Source organism: Sorex araneus, chromosome 1 (assembly GCF_027595985.1).
Source record: "Sorex araneus isolate mSorAra2 chromosome 1, mSorAra2.pri, whole genome shotgun sequence".
Taxonomy (NCBI): Eukaryota; Metazoa; Chordata; class Mammalia; order Eulipotyphla; family Soricidae; genus Sorex; species Sorex araneus.
Window position 1 is genome coordinate 199712066 of NC_073302.1, and position 12936 is coordinate 199725001.

General features: G+C 38.9%; 1 protein-coding gene and 1 non-coding gene across 2 annotated transcripts in view; both read left to right on the plus strand.

Moving 5' to 3' along the window:
• Positions 1-5480, plus strand: part of RAB8B (RAB8B, member RAS oncogene family) — a 73208-nt gene extending 67728 nt beyond the window's left edge. Inside the window, exons 6-8 of the mRNA XM_004622018.2 lie at positions 1713-1778; positions 3561-3611; positions 4737-5480. Coding sequence (XP_004622075.1) covers positions 1713-1778; positions 3561-3611; positions 4737-4829 — 210 coding nt within the window. The 3' untranslated portion in view covers positions 4830-5480. The remainder of the gene's footprint in view (positions 1-1712; positions 1779-3560; positions 3612-4736) is intronic.
• On the plus strand, positions 4521-4653 carry LOC129400937 (small nucleolar RNA SNORA5). Its single transcript, XR_008627984.1, has one exon. It is a non-coding gene; the product is annotated as a small nucleolar RNA SNORA5 (small nucleolar RNA).
• Positions 5481-12936: the final 7456 nt, after the last annotated feature.

A 12936-nucleotide genomic window follows, 5' to 3' on the forward strand; every position in this document is an offset into this window, starting at 1 on the left:
TCTTTCCCCCCTATGATACGTCCAGTCTGCCTCCACCCTCCCCCCACTACCAAACTTAAAATTCTCCCTCCTTTCTTTCCTGTGTTGCTCTTAGTGTGATGACAAGGGGGCATGTTCGTGCTTAGTTGTGGGCTCAAACTGTTGGCCGTGGTGTTCCCCAGAAGTCCCACTCATTAGTTGCAGTGTTCACTCACAGGCTCCCTCTGGGTCCATTCTTACCTTGTGGTTCTCTCTCCCATTCTGGTTTGCTTTCCATACCACAGTGCTCACACTCCTCCCCCAGCCCCACTCCAGTTTCAGTGCTCTCCAGGAGTGTGTTGCTCACATGTGCGTGGCTGTGGTGTAACTGCAGGTGATTTACTGTGCCAGCACTCTCAGACTGCAGAGCTGCCAGGATGGTGCGCTCACTGTGGCTGTACCTGCCTTTGAATTTGTGATCTCCATCTGCCAGCCCCCACAACAAATCTATTTTGTGTTTGAATCTGGCTGCAGACTTCCACCCACTCCATCGGGGAAAAATAAAAATCGAAGCATTCACCTCATCTTGCTATTGTAAATGACAGGGAACTCTTTGGGACTAACTGAAATATGGAAGAATTAACAATTTTTCCCAGTCAGTAGAAACTAGAGTAATGAGTCCCTGGTATTTTAAACTTTCGTAATACAACACACCAGTTTATTAAAAATGGTTCAAAATCAGAATAGTAAATGTTGAATATTATCTGGGGACCAGATGAAGGTTGGGAGGAGTGAATGAATTATAATTTAGTGGTAGGAATGAGTGTCAGCTTGATAGCTTTTCTTTTTTTCCTTTTTTTTTTTTTATTGAATAACCATGAAAAAAGTTGAAAAGCTTTCAGGTTCAAGTCTCAGTCATTCAATGATCAGATCCCCATCCCTTCATCATTGCACATGTTCTACCACCGAGAACCCCAGTATACTCCTCCCTCCAACCCCCCCAACCTGTGTGGCTAATGATCTTCACTTTATTCTCTCTATACTTTGAATACATTCAATATTTCAACAGAAAACTATAATTATTTAGAATTTTCCCCCAACAATCAACCTGCTGAAAAGGCATCATTTGATAATTTGTTTTCCATTGCTGAGAATGAAGAATATATGACCGCTGTTGTGGCCGAGCGGTTTTGGATTTCTGATATTTTAGTTCAGTTCACAGTTTTGTGTTCGGCTGCTCTGGATCTCATCTGGGCGGAGAGCGTGCCGGTAACACCCCCATCCCGAGATCTCCTGCGTGCCACGTCACTGTAAGCTCGTACCTCTGGGTAGTGGGTTCTAGAAGATGGTGTTCGCCATGTGGGCACCGCGCCGCTGCTGCTGCCGCTATCCCCGCCAAAAGAAAAGGTTGAGAGAGAAAAAACCTTTCGCCTCCTGGGGAGGCATGGGGTTGTAGCTCAGTTCACAGTCTAGATGCACTTTTATAAGAAGCTGTTGGTAGCTTTTCTTGAAAGAATATCAGAGAACTTAAAATACAGGGAAAGGGCAAATAATTTTTTTTTTGAATTGAAGCTGTGCCATTTTACTTATGATGATTAAATCAGCAACTGAAATTTCAAATACAATAGGAGAAAGCAAAGAGAGGAGACCCATAATAGTTCTAAAGTAAATATTCTACCTTTGGACTTTGAAAAGCCTGAAAAGTACATATTAAAGCAACCCCAATTCACCCAATGTAAATATTTGTCTTTCAGTTAGCAATTGACTATGGGATTAAATTCTTGGAGACGAGTGCAAAATCGAGTACAAATGTAGAAGAGGTAAGACATCATTTGATTCCTTGTTGTATGAGCACCATTGTTTGTAGGTCTGTGTTTGGTCTCTCTCAGAATCTCCTTTTTGATTTAAGGGATGTCACATGTAACTGCCACTTCATTTTGTGAACTTGAGGACTCTGCTTTTTGCACTGTTGAATTTCTAACACTAGCCTGCCTCGCAGTATGTATTAGATCACTCAATTAAGATTCACTGAACGCAAGAATTATAACTTACAATGGAAGTACAGTTTTGACTTTTATTGGTGGGGGAAGCTGGAAGTTCTGCTCTTGCCTGCCAGGTACACTGTCCTCTTGCTGTTTCCATCTCATTATCTGTGCCACCCTCTGGTGAGTAGCCCGGAGCAGGAGAACCTTAATTACTTTCATGCTCGTGCTCTCAGGAGAAAAGGAGCTGATTGAGCAGAGTCCCTTAGTGAATTTATTTGGAGTTAGATTTATCCATGATACACTGTAGCACAATAACATTTAGTAGAAATAAAAAAGTATCTTTATCAGAGAGTGTATACTGTTGATGACACTATTGACGACAATCAAATCATCTAAAGTCTTATAAGAATAGATTTTTTTATTCATCAAGGCAGAATTTTTGATATTTATATATATATTTTTAAAAAATAGGAGTCATACCCAGTAAATGCTTTGAGTGAGGGTTGGGGTACAGAGCCAGCAGGGCTGTACCCACGCAGTGTGTGGGGGCCACATTAAGCCAGGGACCGAGACCAGTACTCATGCATACTAGTGTGCGCTCTCCCAGTATTTTCTGTCTTAAAAACATTTTTAAAAAGGAATTGAAAAGTTAGTACATCTGGTAAGGCACTTGCCCAATCCCTAAGCACAGAGCCAGAAGTCAGCACTGAGACAGCAGGCAACTAAACCAAAAAAATTTAAAGTTGATTATAAAAATAATATATGTAATATGTGTTAGTACATTTTTCAAGGGTGTTTGCCTTGCACGCGGCCGACCCGGGTTCGATTCATCTGTCCTTCTCCGAGAGTCCGGCAAACTACCCAGAGTATCCCGCCCACACGGCAGAACCTGGCAAGCTACCCTTGGCATATTCGATATGCCAAAAACAGTAACAACAAGTCTCACAATGGAGACATTACTGGTGCCCGCTCAAACAAATTGATGAACAACAGGATGACAGTGCTACAGTGCTACAGCATGTATAAAATAAATAAGCAAATACTTAACAGTAATACTAATGGTTTTATGAACATTTGATTTCTTTGACTACTACACTGTTCACTATAACATCAAAGCTCAAAATCTAGGTGAAAATGCTCATGGACACTGATCAGAACTTTTTTGTTGTTGTTTATTTTAAATATCACTCATTTTTTTTTCAGGTTGACTAACAGATATTAGGAAATAGGCAGTCTCCCTTGATTTGCTCACACAAACCCAGATGCTTGCCACAGAAGGCTTTACTTCCATGAAATAAAGGAGCCTCTAATTTAGTAGTGGAGACAGATGGAATACTTGTTTATTGAGATGACCCACAGAGAAAGAGGGGGGGAGGAGAGAGAGAGAGAGAAAAAAAGGGTGGGATGCTTACCTTCCACGCAGCTAACCCTGGTTTGATCCCTGGCATTCTGTATGGTCCCCCTAGCACTGCCAGGAATGATTCCCAAGTGCAGAGCCAGGAGTAACCCTTGAGCCCTGCCAGGTGTAGCCCCATATCAAAACAAAATCTAAAACCAAAAATTATGTTTCCACTTTTACATATAAGTATATAACTAAAGTTTTTGTTTCACCTTTAGGCATTTTTTACACTTGCACGAGATATAATGACAAAACTCAACAGAAAAATGGTTTGTATCAGAAATTTTCTTTTTTGCTATATTGTTTTAAAACCTGTTTTTATATACTCTTTGAAAAAGATTGGACTGATAATGTATTCATTTTAAACTGTTTTATTTCTGACTCACATATTCAGCTGATTGAATATTTTGTTTATGTTTCTTATTTCTGAAATGTAGCTGTTTAGTTCTTTTCAACTGACTTTGTAAGAGGCCTTTGATTGATTAGATTTTGATCAGAATAAATAAAATAAAAATGATAAAATTAGAATTTTTTTCTTGAAATGATCTACTTTGGTTTTCATATGCCTGTATATAATTATAAACTTGAAGTTGTTATGATTTTCCTAGATTTGAAACTGTCTCAGCCTTGCAAAATTAGGACCACTCTACAAGTTTGCTTATCCTGAATTCTAAATAAAATTACATACATCTCCAGTTACCAACTCTTCTTACTTTTATCATGATTTTTTTCTAGCATTTCCATTAGTGTTCCATGTTGTTTCCATTAGTATTCTTGAAACATTGCCCATAACTTCTTCTTCTTTTTTTTTTTTTTTTGCTTTTTGGGTCACACCCAGCGATACACAGGGTTTCCTCCGGTCTCTGCACTCAGGAATTACTCCTGGTGGTGCTTGGGGGACCATATGGGATGTTGGGAATCGAACCTGGGTCGGCCGTGTGCAGGGCAAATGCCCTACCCGCTGTGCTATTGCTCCAGCCCTCCATAACTTTTAACTAATAAGATCTTCCTACCTAGTTAATTATTAATATCAAAAATGTTGCCTTCAAGGCATTTTTCTCATTTTAATCCAAAAATTTTCAGAGACCAACAATAGCAGAGATTACTTTACTAGTTCCCTTCTAATGAAATACTGGATACATATTTATGATATGATTCGATGAAAAATTTTAATATGCTGCAGCTATGTCAAATTCATTGCCTGCCCTAGCCCTGGCTGACCCTGTCTCAGAAGGTTACAGGAGTCACATTGTCATCCTTGGACCCACAGCCCCTTCAGGACCTTAGGAATCCATTTGGTTACAGACACTAGGGGAAAAAAAGCTTTTTAAATATGATTGGCATCAAACTCTGGAACTTACATTTCTTTGGTAACTTTGCCTTCTGTTTTTCAGAATGACAGCAGTTCATCAGGGGCAGGCGGGCCAGTGAAAATAACAGAAAACCGGTCAAAGAAGACCAGTTTCTTCCGCTGTTCCCTACTTTGATAAACTCTTTCTGAGAGACTGCAGCACACCTTGAGGACCCTTTCCTGCTTCTCTGAAAGCACAGGTCTCTCAGCCTCAGAATCACACCGCCCGGCTGCTGTGGAGAGCACCACGGAACCTCCATCTCTGGACACAGACGCCAAGCGGATTCCAGCCCCAAGATAACAGGCTTCTTTCTTACCAACAGGAAAACACTGAAGTGGAGACACACGCAGAACTTCCCTGGATTTTTCTTTGTTTTTGTCCCTGTTGCAGAAGTTGCTACCTTTCTTTTTCACTTTGTGCATCAGCCTCTCCTTATGACTGCAGAGTCTTCAGCTCATCTTGGCATACTTTTTGTCTCCTGAAGTTCTAGAAGAATTTATGCATTTGGGGATGTTGTTCTAAAAAAGAGTGGAACATTAAAAGTGAACATGCTAAAAGACATTTGGTCTGATTTATATGGCCAAATGTATTGCATTGATAGCATTTATTTAAAGGTTCTGAGCTATGGTTTTTCTAAAATAAGAATCATTAAATCCTGATAATTTCCTTTTAAAAATTTATAAAATTGCCCATCAGAAGTCACAAATTCTTAAGGCCTTTGCTTCATTCTTGACTTGATTTTTTTGCCAACATCTTGGTAGCTGAATAAATTACTTTTTCAACTGATCACTTCTGCCTAATCTGTAGAACTGCGTTTGGAAATCATCTTGATCCCATTTTCCTGTGGTTTGTATTTGCTGCTCTCTCCTACATTTGACCTATTGAAACCATAACCATCTAATGGCTTAAAACATATATATTTGATAACACATTTGGACATCATAGTCTTTTTCTAATTGGAACTTCTTGAGTGGAAATTTGCCATAAGCAGAAAGATGGACCATTTAGAGTTTTAGCTCAGCATCTGATCTCAAATTAGCTCACATGAAATGTTTTTTTCTTAAGTTCATGTTCAATTTGATGGTTTAGTTGTAATCACAGTAATTCCTACTCTCATCTTTGTGTGTAAGAGCTAGTAACAAGAGTTAGATTTTAATGTTCAGAAAGTTTACCAATAGGGAGAAAGAAGAACTTGTTGATTTAACTTTAATAGAGATAGCTCTTGTTAATGATAAAAAAATGATTTTTAGATTTTTTTTCTTACTGGATTCCCCCCCCCTTTTAAATTTTTATTTATTTATTTTTTACAAAGCTGTTCATGATTATGTTTCAGTCATACAGTGTTCCAACACTCATCCCTCCACCAGTGTATATTTTTCTTACTGGACTTTAAAAATAGAAATGTTTAGGTATAGAGACCTAGTATAGTGGCTAAGGCAGTAGAAACATTGCATGCAGCCCAGCTGATGTGGGTACAACCCCTGGCATGCTATATGTTCTTCTGAGACCTGTCAGAAGTGATTTCTGAGCACAGACTTAGGAGTAAACCCTGAGCATTGCTGCTGTGGCCCAAAAACCACTACTATGAAAAAAAAAATAGAACAACTTGTTTTCCCTTTAAATTAGACTCAGTGTAGCCTCTGGAAAGTCTTATCTTTTCTTTAGAGAAAATTTGAACAAGGTTTTGATTTTGGAATAGTTGTTGAATGTGTAGATTCTAGTTTCATCTGTCCAGGTTCCTTGTTATAGAACTAGGTACAGTCACTTGGGCCAAAGCCAACCAAAAGCTTAGCTGCCTTTCTCACTTGTACTGGTATACCTTTTATAGATGATAGCCACCTAAGGGAAAAAAGTATTAAATACCTATGTGCCAAATTCAGATCATTGGATCATTGCTATTATCCTCTTCTAAGAGGTGATTAGAGAAATGAATTGTTAATATAGTTCTGTTTTGTATAATGTGTCTTATGAGTGGGACATGAAAATAGAAATGAATTACTTGTTACCCAACAGAATTCTGATTCAAAGTAAAGTGCATTGTTGGAATGTTTGGACCAATCAACCTTTACCACTTATTTGGGCCATTCTGTACAGTTTAGTGGCAGCAAATATTCTGGAGCTATTCTTTTGCTTTTGCTTTTTGGGTCACACCCGGCAATGCACAGGGGTTACTCCTGGCTGTGCTCAGGGGACCATATGATGCTGGGAATCAAACACGGGTCGTCCGCGTGCAAAGCAGCAAACGCTCTACCCGCTGTGCTATTGCTCCAGCCTCTGGAGCTATTCTTCATAGGCACACTAAACTTACTGCTGACAAATTTCAACCTCTGTAGTTTTTTGTACTTAACTCTAGATTTAAAGGCACCTCTTGCGTTGATTGAAAATCCGGTATATATCTGTAATCTTACAATTAGAGATATTTTTGAAAAGACGACATAATTTCCTAAAACATCTTCTATTCACCTAAATTATCTGGGATTATGGGGAGATTGGAGCAGATCCAAACAGTTAAGTTTTGTGATGGTAATGAAGTACTTTCAAAAAGGCAAGTGGTATAACACCACATGAATGTAATTTAGTAATTTACCTCTGACTATTGGTGTCTTAACACTTTGGTTTATATCTCAGGGTTTGTCTACAAACCAAAACTGACATATTATGTGGTTCTCTTTGTCCTTGTCTTTTTTTTTTTTTAAACAAGACTTTGCTTTTATTTTATTCATTCATTCTTTTATCTTCTATGGGTTATTGACTTGTCTCCATGAACTTCCCTTTGAAAGAGCCTGTAAAAGTTAAATGAGGCTAAAAGTGCTCTTTGAAGTAGCAGCAAATTGGGGGGTATATACTGTTATATAGAAATAGTCTTTGCTATTTTCTTACATTTAGCTTTGCTAAATTGTGTATAATTTGAGCTAAGACCATAGGAAATTCACTTTCTGCATGGTAAAATGACCCACTAAAGTAATCCATTTTGCTTATAATGTACATATAGTGCATTTTTTTTTCCTATTTGTAGATAAATTTAGTGTTAGAAAATTATTGTCTTTCCTGATGAAACTGAAGAAATCTAGTTTGGTGTCAACCTTTTTGTGATCTTACAGAAAAGGTACAAGAAATATTTGCAGCAATATCATGGTTCAGCCACTGCATTTTATTGCTAGTGTTCTCATTTTTAATAATGATTGGATATGAGATTGGACACCTTTTCAAATAGAGTGTAAGAATATCAATATCAGACAATGAAAATGTGCTACTGCAGCTAAGTGGCAAGTAAGTTGTTGATTGCAAAATGTTTCGCCAGGATCAGAACTTATTTACTATAGACAGATGATGAGAAAACTTCTCGCCTGTGCATCAGTTAGGAGGTGCCACAGGGTTTCTTACTCTTTACAGAAACATTTGGGACAATTTTATTACAGATTTTCAGAAAACTATACTCTTTACTTTGAAAGACTATTTTTAAATTATACCTCATTTAGCTAGCTTGTATTCTTAATAATTCATAGAAAAACAGCCAGCTTTTAATAATCCAACACAATTAAGATTTTATTTTATTTCAGGCTAAAGACATCATTGGTAAAGGTAGAAGATAGTTTATAATAGAACATACATGTCATACCCAACAGTGCAGAAAAAGAGTATTATGTCCCTGTTTATTAAATTTAGCCGTGCAATATAGGTGTTTGCAGAAATTCTGAAAGAGATTACAATTCCATTTTATAGATTCTGAATGCTAAGAATCTGTCTGTATTAAGATTTATCAAGTTTTTCCTGCGATGAATTGTGATATATTTGAGCAGACTTACTTGTAAAATTAGTTACTAACTCTTTAAAGATAAGCTTTTGAGCTCAAAAATTTAAAAGCGTTTTATTTTTTTGGGTTACTTTGTTGGGTTACTTATGTCAAATTTAAGCACTCATTTCTGTTGTTAGGTGTTTGAAGAATTTTTCTTTGTACATAAATGACATTCCTTTTTCTTTCTTGTTATACTTGGAGAAAAGGAGGAAGAGGGAGGTGTCTAAAAATGAAACTCCTTGTTTTAGAGGGACAGGATATCCTAATAAAATTTTAAATGTTAGCACAACTTTACAGTAGAATCAGTCTTTCTAAGAATAATAAAGTTAATGGGTGTCATGTTCACTATGAAAAAAACCTAATCTAAATGAAAATCAAACTATTTTAAGGATGTTTTTAAATTTTGCTTTGTCTTTTAAAATGCTTGTGCCATATGCAACTGCACTTATTGCCAAGGAATAATAGATCTTCTTCTTTATTTTCTTACCTGTTTAAAAAAATGTGAATAATGATTATATTTCCTCATTTCTGTGACTTAGGAAGTAGGTTTTATCTGTTTGCAACTGACACTGCAGTTCCTTTAATGCAACATACCATAAACTCTAACTAAAATTAGGCCCCTGAAGAAAAATACTTAGTTTTTTCCCCAGAGAATTCTCCTACTGTGTTTGCTTCAGCATATTTTATTTTTGCTGCAATGACTTAATGTGAAAAGCTTCTGCAGATAAATAAATAGACCTGTCATCTTATCAACCTTGTTCAGCCAATTCATTAACTGTATACTGATACTGATGATAGTTTTTTTTTTTTACAATAATGTTCATCTAAAATAAAAACTGCAGAATGAAAATACTCATGACTCTGAGTTGGCTTGCACATCGTAAAAATGTTTCTTCGGATGTGTTAGGGGTGTGACTCAAATAGGGGGTGGAAGGGACTTTTACTAATATTTCAGTAAAGTTTATACGATCTAACATTGCTTAAATACTTAGAGAAATGGCCAAATCCCCGGCTCACATTTACATGAAGATTATTATCTTACAGAGATGCAGTCTTTTTTTTTTTTTCAGAGATGCAGTCTTTTTTTTAATTTATTTTATTGAATCACCATGTGGAAAGTTACAAAGTTCTCAGGCTTATGTCTCAGTTATACAATGCTCAAACACTCATCCTTTCACCAGTGCCCATATTCCACCACCAAAAAAAACCCCCAGTATACCTCCAACCCCCTACCCCCAACCCCCCAACCCCACCTGCATAACTGATAAATTTCACTTTGATGTCAGTGGGCCCCACACGTGACTTCCGTGAAGCAGGGAGGAGAAAGACGTCACTTTCTCCCCAGCCGCCTCTACCACCCGGGACCCAGAGTTACTGGGTTCTTGTCTTCACTCTCGGAAAAGAGTTTCAGGAGTAGACAAGCAGTGAAGTAACAGATTTTATTTAGAGGCTTCTGATGGAAGGAGGAAGGGATAAGTGGAAAAGAAAAAACAGTAGGAGTAACGCACTCAAGAGAGAACGCAGGCTTCTCCAAGGGTGGAGGAAGCTCTACACACATCCCAGCACTGGACACGAAAGCATGAAAGTACGCATCTCAAGGGGGGAGATGCGGGCGACACATGTGCTCGGGCACCACATGTGCTCGGCCACGTGGGCACAAGCAGCACATGGGCTCAGGCAGCATATGCGCGCGCTTCCTTTGTTCAAGGTGGCCTTTATAGGGTTTCTCCAACCTGCCCCCACCCCATGTGGGGCTTCTTCCCAGGTAAAAGTCCGTTGCTAAGGAGGTTACCAGGGAGACTGGGTCTTCTTTAGGCTGGATCACATTTTAATCAGATTAAATGAGAGGTCGATAGAATTCGGGAACTTCATGGGGAGGGGTCCAACCTCCTCAGGGTCTGCTGAAGGTCTTATCAGGTCTGTTTTCTGTATCCACAGGGTGGGTCAGTCTCAGGATTCTCCTTCCAAGGACTTTGTTAATCTAAGTTTCATTGTCAAGGGCCTTTCCCTATCTACCTTCCTACATCAACTTCATTTTCTCTTTACCTTGATTACATTCCATATTTCAACACAAAACTCACTATTGTTGGAGTTTCAGCACAGAACTCACTATTCTTGTTGGAGTTTATCACCCAAAAATACGGCCCTTACTGACAAGGAAACATTTGATAATTAGTTTTCCACTGATGAGAATGAAGAGATATAAAGTCACATGGCCACTACACGAGGTTTAGGATTTCTGTATTTTAGTAATTAAGTCCAGGGAGATTTATGTTGGAAATTGCATCATTTCCCTTCCTGGGGCAGCATGGAGCAGAAGCTTAGTTTACAGTCTGGAGACATGGCTGCAAGCACTTGCTGGGACCAGAAGTAATGTACTTGGCTCTGGATCTTGGTCGTTCAGCAACAAAGCGACCATGCAAAAGCATGGCCACCTGGGTCGAATCTCGGCAGACTCGAGCCAGTATCGGCCCCGGCCCGAGATTGCCCAAGAGTCCCGCTGTTTCAAGTTCAAAACACTTTTTTTTTTCCTCCTTCCCGTGCCACCCAGTTCATACCTGTTTAAAAGTCCCGTAATATGGCGGACACCATGCTGCTTCTTCCCCAAGAGATGCAGTCTTAACTTGATCGTCCTGCCCTTTTTAGTCCTTGCAAGTTTGTTCCTCAGTTTTTATTTTCACATTCAAGAGAACAGTCTTAGGTCCCAGTTTTGGTTCTGGGTTTCTTCTGTCGCTGTTAGTGCCTTACCCTCACCCCCACAATCCTTTCAAACTTTTACTATTCTCTTATTTCATCTGCATCTTTCACTCTTCAAGAGATCAGTCTTTGACTGTCTCAGAGAGAAAAGCATAGTTTCAAAACCACCTTTTCTTGTCTCTACATTACGCTTGATTCCTTTCTCTTAAAGCCAAGGCTAAGGTGACCCCTGTTCTCCTGTTCACACCTTTTCTTCCTGCCTCAGAATTCACCTCCCCACCTCTTGGCTGTTTCTCAGGGGTCTCATAGCTTTTCTCTTACACCTCTCCCAGTATCTCAGCATCCTTTTACTTTCCTATTCCCATGCTGCTTATCCTCACCTCCTACTCCTTTCCCTTTAATTCCTGTTACTTCAGAGAGTTGTCTATATTTACTGTCTTTTTTATTTACTTTTTCACTTTCCACTTGTTCCATAGCCTTAGCCAAGTAAGTATGACTTCCACCCTTATTATTTCATTGACTTCATGCTTACAGTGGCCTATTTATTAAAATATCCAGCTGTTCCAGTCCTTATATTTGCACCTTGGCAGCGTTTAACCAGTATATATCTACCTCCCAGAAACCTCCTCTCCTCCCTTCCCATTCTCCTCTTCACTTGTTTTTTTGGGTCACTTCCAGCAGTGCTCAGGGCTTACTCTTGGCTCTGCACTCCTGGCGTGCTTGGGTATCATGTGGGGTGCCGAGGATTGAACCCAATTTGGCCAGTGCAAGGCAACTGTCCTACCTGCTAAGCTATCACTACAGCTCCAGGAATGTTTTCTTTCCTTAGCTTTTTTAACTTTTCCGATACTCGACTTTTCCAAAATCTCACTTTTCTTCCTTTAAAATTTTTTCCTCTTTATATTTTAAAATTATCTCTTTTGTCAATGACTTTTAAAGATTTTTTTTAAATTTTGTTGTCTTTAAACCATTTAAACACCATGGTTTCCAAAATATTTTCATAATAGTTATTTCTGACATTCAGTATTCCAGCACCAGCCCCACCACCAGTGTGACCATCCCTCCACTGTTGTTCCCCAGTTTCCCATCCCCCCAAGCTTGCCCCCTTCACAGGCACAAAATAACTTGTTTTATATTGCTTGTTACAACAAAATGGCAAGTGAAGTTATCAAAAAATCATTCAGTAAAAGAAAATTTGTAAAATTGTTGGATCTCACAATGGTGTTAATCAAGTCACCAAGGTTACTGAGCTGTTTGTTGCAAGTTGAGCCTTCTGTATTACTGTTTTCACTTACTGAGCTTAGAGGGCTTCTATGCTACTTTATCACTTTGCTTGTTGTGCTTGTACTGGACTGTCATGTTATGGGACTTGGAGGTGTTGCACGGCCATGCGTGCTCCAGGAGCTATAGTCTGAAACGATTTTCAGCTGCCCTTTTCTTTAGGGGACTCCAGAGCTTTCAGCCCAAATACCAGTGTACCTGTGAGTTTCATCAGCTTGGTGTCTCTTCTGAAGCTGTGAAGCTGGGCCATTTACAGGGCAGAAGCTGTGAGCTTTTCATAGCTCTTAGATGCTCATAACTTGTGTGGTGGGCTGAATAATGGCCACCTGAGTATTGCCCATGTCCTAGTCCTAATCTTATGGAGAAAGGGACTTTGCAGATATGAGCAAGACAAGGATCTTGGGATGGGAGATCATTTTGAATATTCTAGATGATTCTCATATAATCCCAATTTGGGATTACCTAACC